The 13,275-nt window shown below is 36.2% G+C and overlaps 1 protein-coding gene across 8 annotated transcripts in view; it reads right to left on the bottom strand.

The window, feature by feature from the left end:
* Positions 1-13,021, bottom strand: part of Prpf40a (pre-mRNA processing factor 40 homolog A) — a 46,346-nt gene extending 33,325 nt beyond the window's left edge. For 2 of the 8 annotated variants that reach the window (XM_040745352.1, XM_013112635.3), the window contains exons 1-3: positions 12,444-13,021; positions 11,308-11,439; positions 65-145 (exon numbers count right to left, since the gene is read on the bottom strand). In XM_040745352.1, coding sequence (XP_040601286.1) covers positions 65-145; positions 11,308-11,439; positions 12,444-12,845 — 615 coding nt within the window. In that variant the 5' untranslated portion in view covers positions 12,846-13,021. The remainder of the gene's footprint in view (positions 1-64; positions 146-11,307; positions 11,440-12,443) is intronic. The other 6 variants (XM_040745357.1, XM_005068968.4, XM_040745354.1 and 3 more) reach the window with 5 other exon arrangements.
* Positions 13,022-13,275: the final 254 nt, after the last annotated feature.

A 13,275-nucleotide genomic window follows, 5' to 3' on the forward strand; every position in this document is an offset into this window, starting at 1 on the left:
ACATGCACAGTATTCATATATGAAAGAAATCAAAACTCAAAATTATTTTCACAAGATTACCAACCGGTAAGGCAGGTTGCATGGACGCCTGAGACATATGAGACATCATCATTCCTGACATTACTGAAGACATCATTCCAGGCATCTAAAATAAAAGTTAAAAAAATGGTCAGCATGTAAGAGCAAGACACTTTATAGGACTGTAGATATAGTTCAAGAATATAAATTACAACTATGCTATTGTATTATATGAATAATATGCTTAGTAAGTGCTTGTTGAATGAATGAAGTATTCTATAATGATCCTGTTCCAATACCTACACCATAATTCATTTCTATGGTAAAAAATACTTTAAATAAATTCAGAAGAACAGACTATACTAGTTTAACTTAAACTTGTTTACTTTTATTTTTAATTGAACATTGTTTCTTCTTTCTTTGAAACAAGAGAATATAAGACAAAATTTTTCAGTATTTTCACCTTTTATTCTTAATCTGTACTGAATAAAATTTTATAGTAATCTGGCTCTTTTCACAATATAAGATCTAAACATTGACTTAAAATATAAGTAAACCCCTTTAATCTTAAGCTATATATATAAATTACATAAATAACTGGACATACTGGTTTGAAAATTTAGTCTACTAATGACTACAATTAAAATCTGAAAACGTACTAAGCATGAATAAAATTCAGAAAATTTTCTAAAGGATTTGAGCCAATATTCATCTATATTACATAAAATAAAATATGTAGTCCCATATTAGAATTCTGACTTTAATATGGAGTATCAAAAGTATCTGAGAAACTTGTAGGGTAACAATAACTGTAATAACCATAGGTACTGGACATGGAAACTGGTTAGTCAAGTTTCAAATTAAATAAATGAACAAGTTAAAAAATAGGAAAAGTATAAGCATTGTTCAATATTAAAATATAAAATTAGGAAAGATTATATGTGCAGGGTTTTTTTTTGTTTGTTTGTTTCTCAAGACAGAGTTTCTCTGTAGCTTTGGTGCTTGTCCAGCTTTAACAGCTGTAGAGGAACTCACTCTGTAGACCAGGCTGGCCTCGAACGGTCTCTGCAGATCGAGTGTAGGGATTAAAGGTGTGCTCCACCACTACCAAGCTCCATGTGCAGTTTTATTACTTGTTAAAACTCAATGTAAAACAGGCTTGCATGTGGACTTGCATGGGGTTAACTGATTTTTAAAAAGGACTAAAATTATTTAAACTTCTGGACTGAAATTTTGATTAGAAGAATGTGATGGGTTACTTGGAAACATATGGTCAAAACAATATTTTCATAAAAAGCACAGAATTTGAAAACAAGCAGGAACACCTCCAAAACTTAACTAGGAGATTAAAGAAACAGCATACATCTTGGAAAAAAGCAGCAGCAAACAAAGAAGAATTATGTTCGCTTCCAAAACCATCTACCCTTCAAAGATTCATGTCTCACCTGTGCTTTAGGAAACAACAGTAAACTGAATAGGTAACTTGTCACAAGAAAGCACTTCAAAAGCACAATGGGAAAATCTAAAGTGGCATGTCTGTCTGTCTGTCTGTCTGTCTGTCTGTCTGTCTGCCTACCTATCTACCTATCTACCTATCTATCTACCTATCTACCTATCTACCTATCTACCTATCTACCTATCTACCTATCTACCTATCTATCTATCTATCTATCTATCTATCTATCTATCTATCTATCTATCTATCTATCTGGAGCTACATTCCAAACTAGAATCCTAAGATAATTTGTGAAGTGGAAGCTTAACATAAAATACAAAAAATACTTTTTAAAAAGTACAGTTAAAAAAATAAGTAGAATAAGAAGAAAAATCTCCACTAACTTAAGAGACCATTCATAGTATCAATAGACTGAGCAAGCTACTATAACTTAAGTTGAACTATCAAAAATCGCATTAAAGCCGGGCGTTGGTGGCACAGGCCTGTAATCCCACCACTCTGGAGGCAGAGGCTGGCGGATCTCTGCGAGTTCGAGGCTAGCCTGGTCTACAAAGCAAGTTCCAGGACAGCCTCCAAAACAATACAGAGAAACCCTGTCTCGAAAAAAAAATTGCAATTAAAAAAAGTCACAAAATTCCTATAATAGAGGTGCAAAATTTCAGTCAGATCAAAGAGACAGCAAATATTCAAATCATATAAATAAGAGTTGTTTTTTTCACTGCCCTTCCTATTTCTTACATTTCAAAACACTTTTAAATGGTTCATGAATGTGGATTTCAGTTATGGTTAGAAAATAAGATGATAGGAAATACAGAGCCACAGTCTTTTTCAGCATTTTCCGTAAGTCCTGGTAGGCAGAGCCTAGTTACACTTGCTTTACCTGACAGGGCTACCTATGAGCTTTTAAAATTTTATGTAATTAAATTCTACAAGTAAAACTGATGGTATATGAAACAAAAGAGCATCAGTATTCAGGATACTATATTTCATATAATTCATATAATTTCATAATTCTTGACAGCACCCCCAATTTGAGACTAGTCGATATCTATTTGCTGTTTTAACATCACAGTGTTAATGAAAGTAATCCAGGCTTTAAACTTAAAGAACAGTGGCCTGTGTTTTAAATCCTAAGCATTGGTTTATCTTCTCTTCGAAAACCAAAACTGAGATAGCCAAGTCTCTTTGTTGTCTTTGCCATAGTTAGTTAACGTTTCTTGCATCACATGGAGGGTTTAGCCAGCTCTAACTGTGAAGCCTTTTAGATTTTCTATTTGGGGAGTCGCCCCCCAATTGTTACATCTTTAAATTCCATAAAATGATATTTGCTAAAAAGGAAAAATTCTTATCTTAGTTGCTATGATAGTGCCACAACAATTTCATAAAACACATAATTTTCTAAGTACAAATGATCATTCACATTAGCTTAATGTGAAATGTATTATAAAATCAAAACATGTTACTTTTTCCATTTTTATGACTTTAGCCAATATATAAAGTACTATATAATAAATAAAACTTTTAGATATTAAGATCAGATACACAGGGTTTGGGGAAAAGCGAATCAAAGGAGTAAGAGCCAATGCTTCTAAAGAGAAGGGGGAAGGTTTTTTTTTTCAGGATGTATTCAATCCAGGTATTGTGAATAACCCTTTTAGTAAATCCCTACTAGCCAAGGAAGGAAAAACAAAAATTCATAGTAAGTATGGACAACCTACCCAACAAGATCTTGCCTAAAAACAAAAATACAACTGCAGATATACAATTAATAGTAGAGCACTTGTCTGTTATACATGAGGGCTTATATTAAGTATCCAGTACTGGGTAGATACTTAGAAGAAGCAAAATTTTGAGGACAATAAATCAGTGAGTAAAAACAAGTGCCTACCACACAACCTATTCAATTACTCTTACCATTCCAGATAATTAGATATAAATAAGTGTTTTATTTACTACTTTGTGTACTTTAAAAATAAAAAAATAACACTAATAAAAGCAGAATGGATGCTACAGAAATTAAACAAGGGGCTGGAGAGATGGCTCAGCAGTTAAGAGCCCTGACTGGTCTTCCAGAACCCTGGTTCAATTCCCAGCACCTACATGGAGACTCACAATCATCTGTAAGTCCAAGCACAAGGGATCAGATGTTCCTATCTCAAAATAACAAAAAACAAATTAAAAAACAAAACAATATGAAGTCAATATAGTTTCTGATATATATATAATATTTTTATAACTTGTTAGAAAATATTTACTAAGACAACTCCCTGTGCCTGGTTTAGTTTACTAAATATAACCTACAGAATTTAGAAATTAAAAAGTAAGTGAAGTATTCCCTTCCACCTCTTATCTGTGTTTCGCATAACATATTCAGTAACCAATGGTCAATGTAGGTCTGAAAATATTACATGAAAACTTTAGCAACATTGTGTGTGTACAACTTCAAGGAACTCTCACTTTACTTAGTAACGCTCCAAACCTAAGTATAGCGAGAATGCAAAGGAGTTATCAGGACCCCTTTCTAAGGACAGACAAATTGTAGCAATGTATTTCAACACAGCAGGGCATTTAAGAAAAAAACAAAAACAGTAAACACAGGTATATATTTCAGTTTCAGGAATCCACAGGAAACCTGGGAACATACATACCCAATAACAGAGCATTTTATAGCCACCCTTCATGCTCGGAGGAGGTTAACTCGATTACATCTTAGAATTTTAAACAGAGAAGCAGCCCAGCACAGATACTAAGTCAGATTAGCAGAATTCCTATCCTAGCCTGACTACTTAACAGCTTTGGGATCTTGGACTGTTTTGACATTGACCTCTCTAGACCTCAATTTCTCATCAATAGGAAAATGTGACCTGACAGTATTTATTGTAATCAATGAAATGCAAAAATGAATGCAAAGCAATTAAAAATACTGCTCAACCAAAGATATAACAGCTACTAGAGTTAGTTGTCTCACAGTATCATGGTTCTAGTACCACCTAAAGGATAACAAAAATCTACAAATGCTTTATAATCTATGCAGAATCCTGGTAAATTCTAAATATCTAGAATTCTTGTATTACTTAATAACTATGACATGCTACAGTTTTTATATTGCAAAAATGCCTGAAAACATTCGATATAGACATAAATCTTCCTCTAAATATTTTTGAATGATCAATGGTTGAATCTATGTGCAGCACCTGAAAACATAAGATCAACCAACAGTACTTTATTATCACTGTTCTTAACCTTTTACAATGAAGGAAGCTTCTATGTAACCCTTTCCCTCAGTCATTCCTTGTTTATTTCTCAGGGGTTTGTTGTTGCTGTTTTGTTTTCCTCATTAAAGGTATATAATGAACAGCAAAAACTTTTTACGGTTAATAGAAATCAATAATACATGTAATAAGAAGTCAATCCCAGATTTAGTATCAAACTTAATGCTGGCTCTGCAATGTTAGTATACAGTTCATTTAACTCCCTAAACAATCCAGCTACCAAATATAACCTAGAATAATAGAGCCAACTCAGTTTCAGAAAAGGGGATTAAATTCAGTAAGGTATATGAATTTTTCAAAGCTTATACAGAATTATAATCCTTTATAACAGGCAACATAAATTTAGAAATGTAGTTGAATGAAAATGAGTACCATTATGTTTTTAAGTTCTAAATTCAATTAGAGAAACAGAAAATAGGATTTCAAGTTTTACAAAAATTAAGGGTTTTAAAATTTTATATCAAACATCATCTAAAGCCTTTGGAACATATGACTATTATATACCCTTTTCAGTTTTTCAAGTTAGAGTCAATATTACATCTAAGTGTCTTTATACTGTTGGTAATGAAAAGGTTAATTTGCAACATTAAATATAGCATGCAGAGACACACTCGCTAATAAATACAACACATGATTTTGTTATTATGCATGGTGTACATATGCAATTCTAGCTGATACAGACCAATCACTGATTGTAACGCTTTTGATTTTATCAACAGGTCTAGTAAACTAGATGTAACATGACACTTTTATTACAATGAATTTGTTTTTGTAAGTGAAGTACATTGTAAACCCATAAAAATAGCATAGTAAACATGTAAATCAGCAATATAGTCTATTAGTACACAAATCAACTACAATCTATTAGTATACCAACCAGCAATAATCTATTAGTATCATTACTAACTCAAGTATCATGCATTATACATGACTTGTGTGAGATAGCTTTTAATATAAACATGGGCAAGATTTTTTGCTATGATCACAAGACAGCTATGTCACTGGGCCATTATTGCACTGAATACTATAGGAAACTATAATACAAAGTATTTGTACATCTAAATATAGAGCAAGAAACCCACTCAGAGAAATCATTTGCACTTTGAGCACACTAAGAAAAAAATAGATTTAAGCTTACCAAAGCAAATGATTACATCTTTATTAACTGCTAATTAGAACTAACCATTGCTTAAAATAGATGAAAAGTAACAGATGCTAGGTTGATTAGAGAAAGAAAAAAAAATACAAAAACCCACCCCTCATATCTCTTAACATTTGTAAGTGCCCAGGAATATTCCCACACTCAGTATTGCCAGTCACTCCACACATGATGGGAGACTTTTAAGAGCAAGCTACACATTGCACATTTACACTAAGAATGTTCATAAGAGACCTAGATGTCTGACAAAAAGAAACATGAAGGTATAAGATAAGCAAATGAACAACGTCAACAAGAGGACATATCTACCCTTCTTACTTATAAACCTTCAAGACAGGTCCATTTCTTCCACAGGTACAGGTAAACACAGAAAACGGGGTGGAGAGGGATCCTCTAATACACACGTGTATTAGAATGTTTACTACGTGTTAGCAGTATTTCTTATGAATAAGATGCTGCTAGGGAAAGGTGGTGATGAAGACAGTCAAACACCTACCATCTGTTTTAAAAGGTTCCTTCAAGACCTCCCAATAACAGTATTTTGTGCATCCCAAAGAGAGAGAGATTCATTCTTTCTGAGATAGTCTTCTTAGACTACTCCAAATATTAAACACTTCAAAAAGATTACTGTATCTCAAGTTTAGGATGAATTCATATTTAAATAAGTTGTCCTCTAATTGTAACTGAAATAAGTACATCTGTAGTCTTAGTAAAAACCGTGAAAGTATAACCACAGTATAAAAGTGAAGACAATATTTGCTCTAGGCTAATATTCTTTATAAAGAAAAATATTTGCTTCAGAAATGTAAATGCACAGAAATGACCTAGATTCAAGAATTTATTGTGTGCCTTTTTACAACTAGCTAATATAAAAAGTAAAATAAGCAATTCATCAGTAAGGTAAATTTAATATATTAATCTCTGGAAACCTCTATTACAAATCACCTTTTATGTTATAAAGATGTATATGACAAGATTTTATTCTCAATGATACAGCTAGAAATACATGTCCCTATCATCAAGTGAAGTATTTAGATTTCTTTACTCAGAAAAGGGGGAGAGAGAAAGGAATCCCTTATTTTCTTCATTTCATCTGTTTTTGCTAAATGAAAAAGCAATAAAGATTCAGATACTAAACACAGGGACAATGTAAAGTCACAAGTAACCTCTAGGCACACAGAGAACAGTTACTTTCTAGCTTACATTGTAGGAAATAGTATCTATTTGTTTCATTCATTCAACAAGTATTACTGAGCACCCACAATGTACCAAGAACTGTGCTCAGCACCTACAGAATTATTAACAAGATTAACTTGGTTCTTGATCTGCAAGAGTTTATAATCTATTACTTGTTAGGAAAATAGCAAATCAGAAAAAATAAAGGAGGAAAATGTCACTAAGTGCCAAAATAAAATGGTAAAAACTCCAAGCATATCAAATAGGTGTTAAATAACTTAGAAAGTAAACATTGTTCAAAATTATTTCTGAGGAAATAATTTAGGCAAGCAAAGATGTCATGGTGGCAGTGATCTTGAAAGCAAGAGGGCAAATACAGCAGCATAAGCTTAAAAAGTCAAGAGCCAATCATTTAAGGCACCATGAAAAGATTAGTACGAAAACATGCATCACTCTTTGCTTTGGCATGTATTACAGAAGATCTTTGAAACTTAAGCTGTGGAATTTAACTTATTAGACCACAGATATAAAAAAAAACAATGGAGTTTATTGAACAAAGAAATACATTTTACTTTATATTTCTTGATAGGAGATGGCAACCTTGAAGTAAGAAAACCAGCTCAAAAACAGTTGAGTATCCCAGGGATGGGAATGGGACAACCTGGGCTGTTAAAGATCTGTTAGTCTAGTCTGTCTTACTTAGCATTAAAATAAAATCAAATTCATTTGTAAAATGTAATTACTCACTGTATACTGTCAAAAATTCACACCCCCAACTTAAATAATTAATTACAAAGAATTTTATTTCTGTATCAATCCAAGAAAGTTGATACCACAAGCTGTTCAATCTGGAAGGAAGCTCAAGACTTAATTTTATTCTTTCCATAAAAGAGGAGAAAAAAAAAAAAACATTCAAGGAAGAGTGAATCAGCTAAGAGGACTCTGTTGGGTACAGTCAAAACTCAGTCTATAAATATAGCATAATTTAATGTTCTTGGTGATTGGAAAGCATATACAAAAAGGAAAAAGAAAGAAAAAGGACAAGAAAACACTTTGAAGACAAAACATGCTTCATTCTGAATGGATATGGAGGAAGACAGCCTTATATATGATTGTATTTTGACAGAAATTTCTGCTGGAAAGTATTTAATATTGTTACTTAGCAGAAAAAAAAATCAGTAAATTCTTAAAAAAAAAAAGGAGAGAGAGAGATCACTCCAAAAGTTACATAACTATTTAAAGTTTATTTATTAGTTAGTCCCTTCTAGCAATATAATATAATTCTGTTATTGACAAGTATGACTTTCCCAGAAAGTCGGGTGCATCAGGAGGTACTTTAATCTATATTATAGGTAGCTGAGATAAATTTGAAAGATATTATGATTGTTACATTTGCTATTTCTAGGTATTTACTAATAGACTCAGCCTGAACTGGAGAAAATAACACTCTAGTTTATTTTCTGAGGGGAGAAAGCCCTGAACATACCACTTCTTAAAGTGACTAGCTGCATTTCAATTTTGTAAAACCTGTTTACCCTAGATCACTACTGTCTAGTCTTCATGTTGTTTAATAAACAAGCACTAAAATTTCTTGTTATATTCAGTAACATTTCAAAGACCACAGTCATTCAGCAAGTACAGACTGCTTCCTATTTTAGTCTACAGCTGGTCTAAGCAAGCTAACTTAGACGTAGTTAACATAGTGGATACCTGACAAAAGACTGACCTGTTCCGGGACCTTGGCACACATCAAAATCTAGATGGTAAGCCCCTTGCATAACAAAATGTCATAATATATGCACATAACCTATGGACATCCTGTGTAGTTTAAATAATCTCTAGATTACTTATAATACCTAATATATGCTCTATACATAGGTAAGTAAATAGTTGTTTCATGTGTTGAATAGGGAATACAACAAGGCAATGTCTGTCTGTGTTCTGGAAAAATACGCACTACAGTTAGCTGAAACAATGGACGCGGAACCCTGTAGTCAACTATTTTTGAAGATTATACAGCTTCCAGTCCCAAAATCTAAAAAGTTAATAAACTTTTAAAAAGATAGATGACAAAACCATATATCCATGGACATGAATGATACAGGCACCTTACTTCTCAATTATCTTCATTATAATTACTGTTCATTAATAACTCTGAGCATATGCTAACAGAAGAAATGTAGGAAAATGATCAGTTTGTCATTCAGAGAAAGGTCACAGAGCTTTAAAAAGGAGCCCTAGAGTCCTTAAGGATTCAGCTTATCATGCTTTCCCGGTTTCATAAAACTGAAAAAAGGTTAACTAGTTTCACCAAATGTTAGGAACCATATTTGTTAGGTAAGAAGTGGAGTAGGTACTAGAAAATGATCTTGAGAAAGCAATAGCTATTCCTTTGAGACTTTCAGAGCTAGTACACTAAAGTATTCATTCATCACCCTCAAGGGACCAACAGAGGAAGAAAGAATTCTAAACATTTAAATAATCAGGTATACTTAAAGGTGCATAAACATATTAGACTAGAAAAAAAAAGTAGCAGAAAACCATGAAGCAAAATTTGGAATATCTAAAGTATATAAGTAACAAGTAAACTTATTAGGGAGGCAGTCACTGGCACAGCTAAAGAGAAGGGGGCCATAAAACAAACTATGACCAGCTTATGCCAATTACTCCAAAAACAAAAAAACTGCATTGTTCTGAAAATGACTAGCTGGCATCTCAGGTTTGCTAGTGCAAGAGCACCATTACAGCAAGGGTAAGCAGGTCAACCCCTTGCAAAACTTACCTTGACTGGCCCAATGGAAACAGAAGGCCCCAGAAAAGAGAGAAGCATCTGGCAGTAGCAAATTGTTTTATTTTATCTTTCTGTGGAAAGAAACTAATTTTAAATAAGAACCAGAGCATTTAAAGAATAAATATTTTTTAAAAGCTCATTACTTAGTTAGAGCAGCTCTACCAAGAAAACAAGAAGAGCTTTGTGCTGCTTAGAGATGAAAGGTACAGAAGGGGAATTAAGAGTTGTCTCTGCATCTCCTAGGGAGTGTAAAGTACTGTTATTCTAGAGTAACAGAGCAAAAGAATCTTTTATATAAGGAACTCCTGTAGGCAGTATCTTTTCAGTCTGGTGCCTTTGAAAAAAAATTTTTATACAAAATTAAGGGCTATATTCCAAATATAAAAGAAAACCACTTGAGCCATTCTACTCTTAAAAGAGAAGAGAAACACAACAAGCTCCTGTTTCCACTGCAATTTCACCAGTAACTTTAGTCTTCATTGCTTAAACTATTATCAAAGTCAACAGCACTCATTAGCAAAAGAAAACATACAACAGGCTTTCAAAATTATTTTGTTAATCAGTTTTTCATGACTTATCAAGACATTCAAATGGAATAACCCAACCTGCCCAAGAATCTGTGTATTATAAAACCTTCCATAGGACACACTGTTCATGAAACCGAAGCTCTTGCCTTTCTTGAACACTTCTAACTTAGAAATAGAAATTTTGTCTACCAGAGTCACTGAGTCAGCTAAAATCTTTTGATCCACATCACTCCTACAAAATGTCCATTTACAGTTTGTGCTAGAGATGCAAGGGGCAACTCACAAGTAGGAGTGCAGAAATGTAGGTAGAAAACGAGCTACCTATTTGGCACTGTCCAGGGAAGAATTAGTAACAGAGCATAAAAATCCCTCCATACCCAACAAGAGGAAGATATTCCAAGAACAAAATTCATTCTAAAATCAATATCCCCGGTAATTACTATTTTTCTGATGCTACTATGCATTTACACAGTTTGACAAAATTAACCTAGACCATTAACAATCAACATGTCTGGAAAAAGTCACTAAATTAAAGAGCCTAGATATATAATATCACTTTAAAGATTTTTTTGAGACAGGGTTTCTCTGTGTCACCTTGGCTGCCCTGGAACTCTCGCTGTAGACAACGATGGATCTGCCTCTGCCTCCGAAGTGCTGGGATTAAAGGTGTGCGCCACCACGCCCAGTTTAAAGACACTTTTAATATTTTTTGTTGAGGAAGTGAGTAAATCTTTTATACAAGTCTTACTATATTTAAAATTTGTTACAGTTATGATCACTATTTTGTCTTGTTTGTAAACATGTGGATATAAACTAATCCTTAAACAGTTAAAAGTACAACACTGGCCTACATTTAAAAATCTTGACACAATACAAGAAAAACAAACAAAGTAGAAGCATATTCTTACTTGTCCCATTGGAGGTCCCCCCATAGGGGGCATCATCTGTGGCATCATTCCATGAGGTACAGGAGGCATGTTTGCTCTCTGACCCATTGGGTGCATTCCCATTGGTGCATAATGCATGCCAGGATGCCCCATCTGAAAAGCAATGAAAAACGAAAAGTGAGCAAGACACAGTGAATATTTCTTTAAAAATGTGACTAAAAAAAAATCAATTAATACGTAAGACACAATGTTAAGTCAATGTGTGGTTAAATTACTAGATTAGCATCTACTAATATTAACCTTAAAATACACTACAGTGACTATTTTAAGGAGCCTGAAAACTAACAAAACAGGTAAAAGTTAAATCCATTATAGGATTACAGTCCCGCAGCGGCCCCCGGCTCCCCCCACCCCGTGATTTAGTCAACTGCTAAATGACTGTCTACACTTGGTGTCTATGTATTAAACTCCAACTTAAAAGCTGTTAGTGTGAACACAACTTTGTCCCCTTTATACATATAACCAGGTTATAATACTTAAAATTAGATTAATTTGGATGAGGTTTTGTCATAAAACAGGATGTGGGTACCCAAGTGTATTTCATTAAGAAACAAATATACTAGTTCCTAAGTCAAATATGTTAACATAGTTAAAATATCAAAGACTGCCAATCTGTCCCAGAAACTAAATGCAAATGACAAACTGATCCGTTTAGAAAACTTAAAATATTATATATCTGTACGTATATATACACATATATACGTTCATTGTTCCTGGCCCGAAACTTAAGTATCCGCTGCCAACTCCCCGAACAGAATCCCCACCCCCTGCAAACCACCCGCACCCCTCTCCGGAGAAAGCAAACAACGGCAGCTTCTCCATAAAGTCTTGCAGACTTTAGGTTCCCCACTATAAAAGCGGCCTAGGGCTCTCGGCTGCACGGCGCGCCCGGGGCCCAGCACCTTCCTAAGGTGTCGGTCTAGGCCAAGGTCCCACATCCGTCTTTGTGCACTCCCGCCCTCCATCCGTCTCCCTTGGGACGTAGCCCACCATCTGGAGCTCTTCCTGGTACACTCTTCTCCTTTCGGAGAAGGCTTCCTGTTTCTCTGACTCGGTTTTTCATTGTGCCGCTTTCCCCTACCCGACCGATCCCTTACCGAGGGCCGTCTCCTCAGGAAGCCGTCAGCAGAGACCCAAGAACTGGAGCACAGGTTTGAGCCGGACAATCTCCGCTCCCCGTCCCCGGGACCCCGCGAGGGAGGTTGGCTCTCCATTTCACTCACCATGAGGCCTCCACGCTCGGCTCCAGTCCCCGGCCTCATCGTCGGGCTCAGACTGCTCCGTCGGCGGCCACTGCCGCTACACATACCAACAAGAAGCGATCTGAGTGGCTGGCGCCCGCCGGGGCCAAAGGGTAAAGGCTGCCCTGAGCTACGGGGCGGGAGCAGCGGGGCCAATAAACTGACAGGCTTCCCAGCTGTCCAATCAGAGCGCGCGACGGACACGCAGCTCGGCGCCGATTCGCCCCCAGCCTCCGCCTCGCTCGGCGTCGCCTGCATGGAGAGGGGGAGGGGGGGACGGAGGAAGTTTCTGCGTCGAGTGCTCAAGCCGGGAAAACTCCAACTTCCCCCGGGAAGGGGGACGACAGGGCCGGGACCCAGCTTCCCGGGCTTGAGCCACCTCACCCCGCCGGGGGTGGGGCTGTGGCGTGCCGCCACCTTCGCCACCCACTTCCCCCCCCTGCCCTAGTTACGTTCTCCCCACAAACCTGAGGCCACCAGGGGTGGGGTGGGGTGGGGGCGGGGCAAGCGGGCCCCCAGCGTTATCGGCCTAGTGCGCGCGCACGCGCGCGGTGGGCGTGGGGACAGGGGGGGCGGTGCTCGGGCTCTGCGCGCGCCCGAGCGGAGGGAGGAGGCGGTACTCTAGCGGGCGGGTCAATCTGCGGAGGCGGAGATTACACGCCAGAGCGGGAAAGCGATTGGCAGTTAG

This window comes from Mesocricetus auratus, unplaced genomic scaffold (genome assembly GCF_017639785.1).
Source record: "Mesocricetus auratus isolate SY011 unplaced genomic scaffold, BCM_Maur_2.0 Super-Scaffold_100004, whole genome shotgun sequence".
Taxonomy (NCBI): Eukaryota; Metazoa; Chordata; class Mammalia; order Rodentia; family Cricetidae; genus Mesocricetus; species Mesocricetus auratus.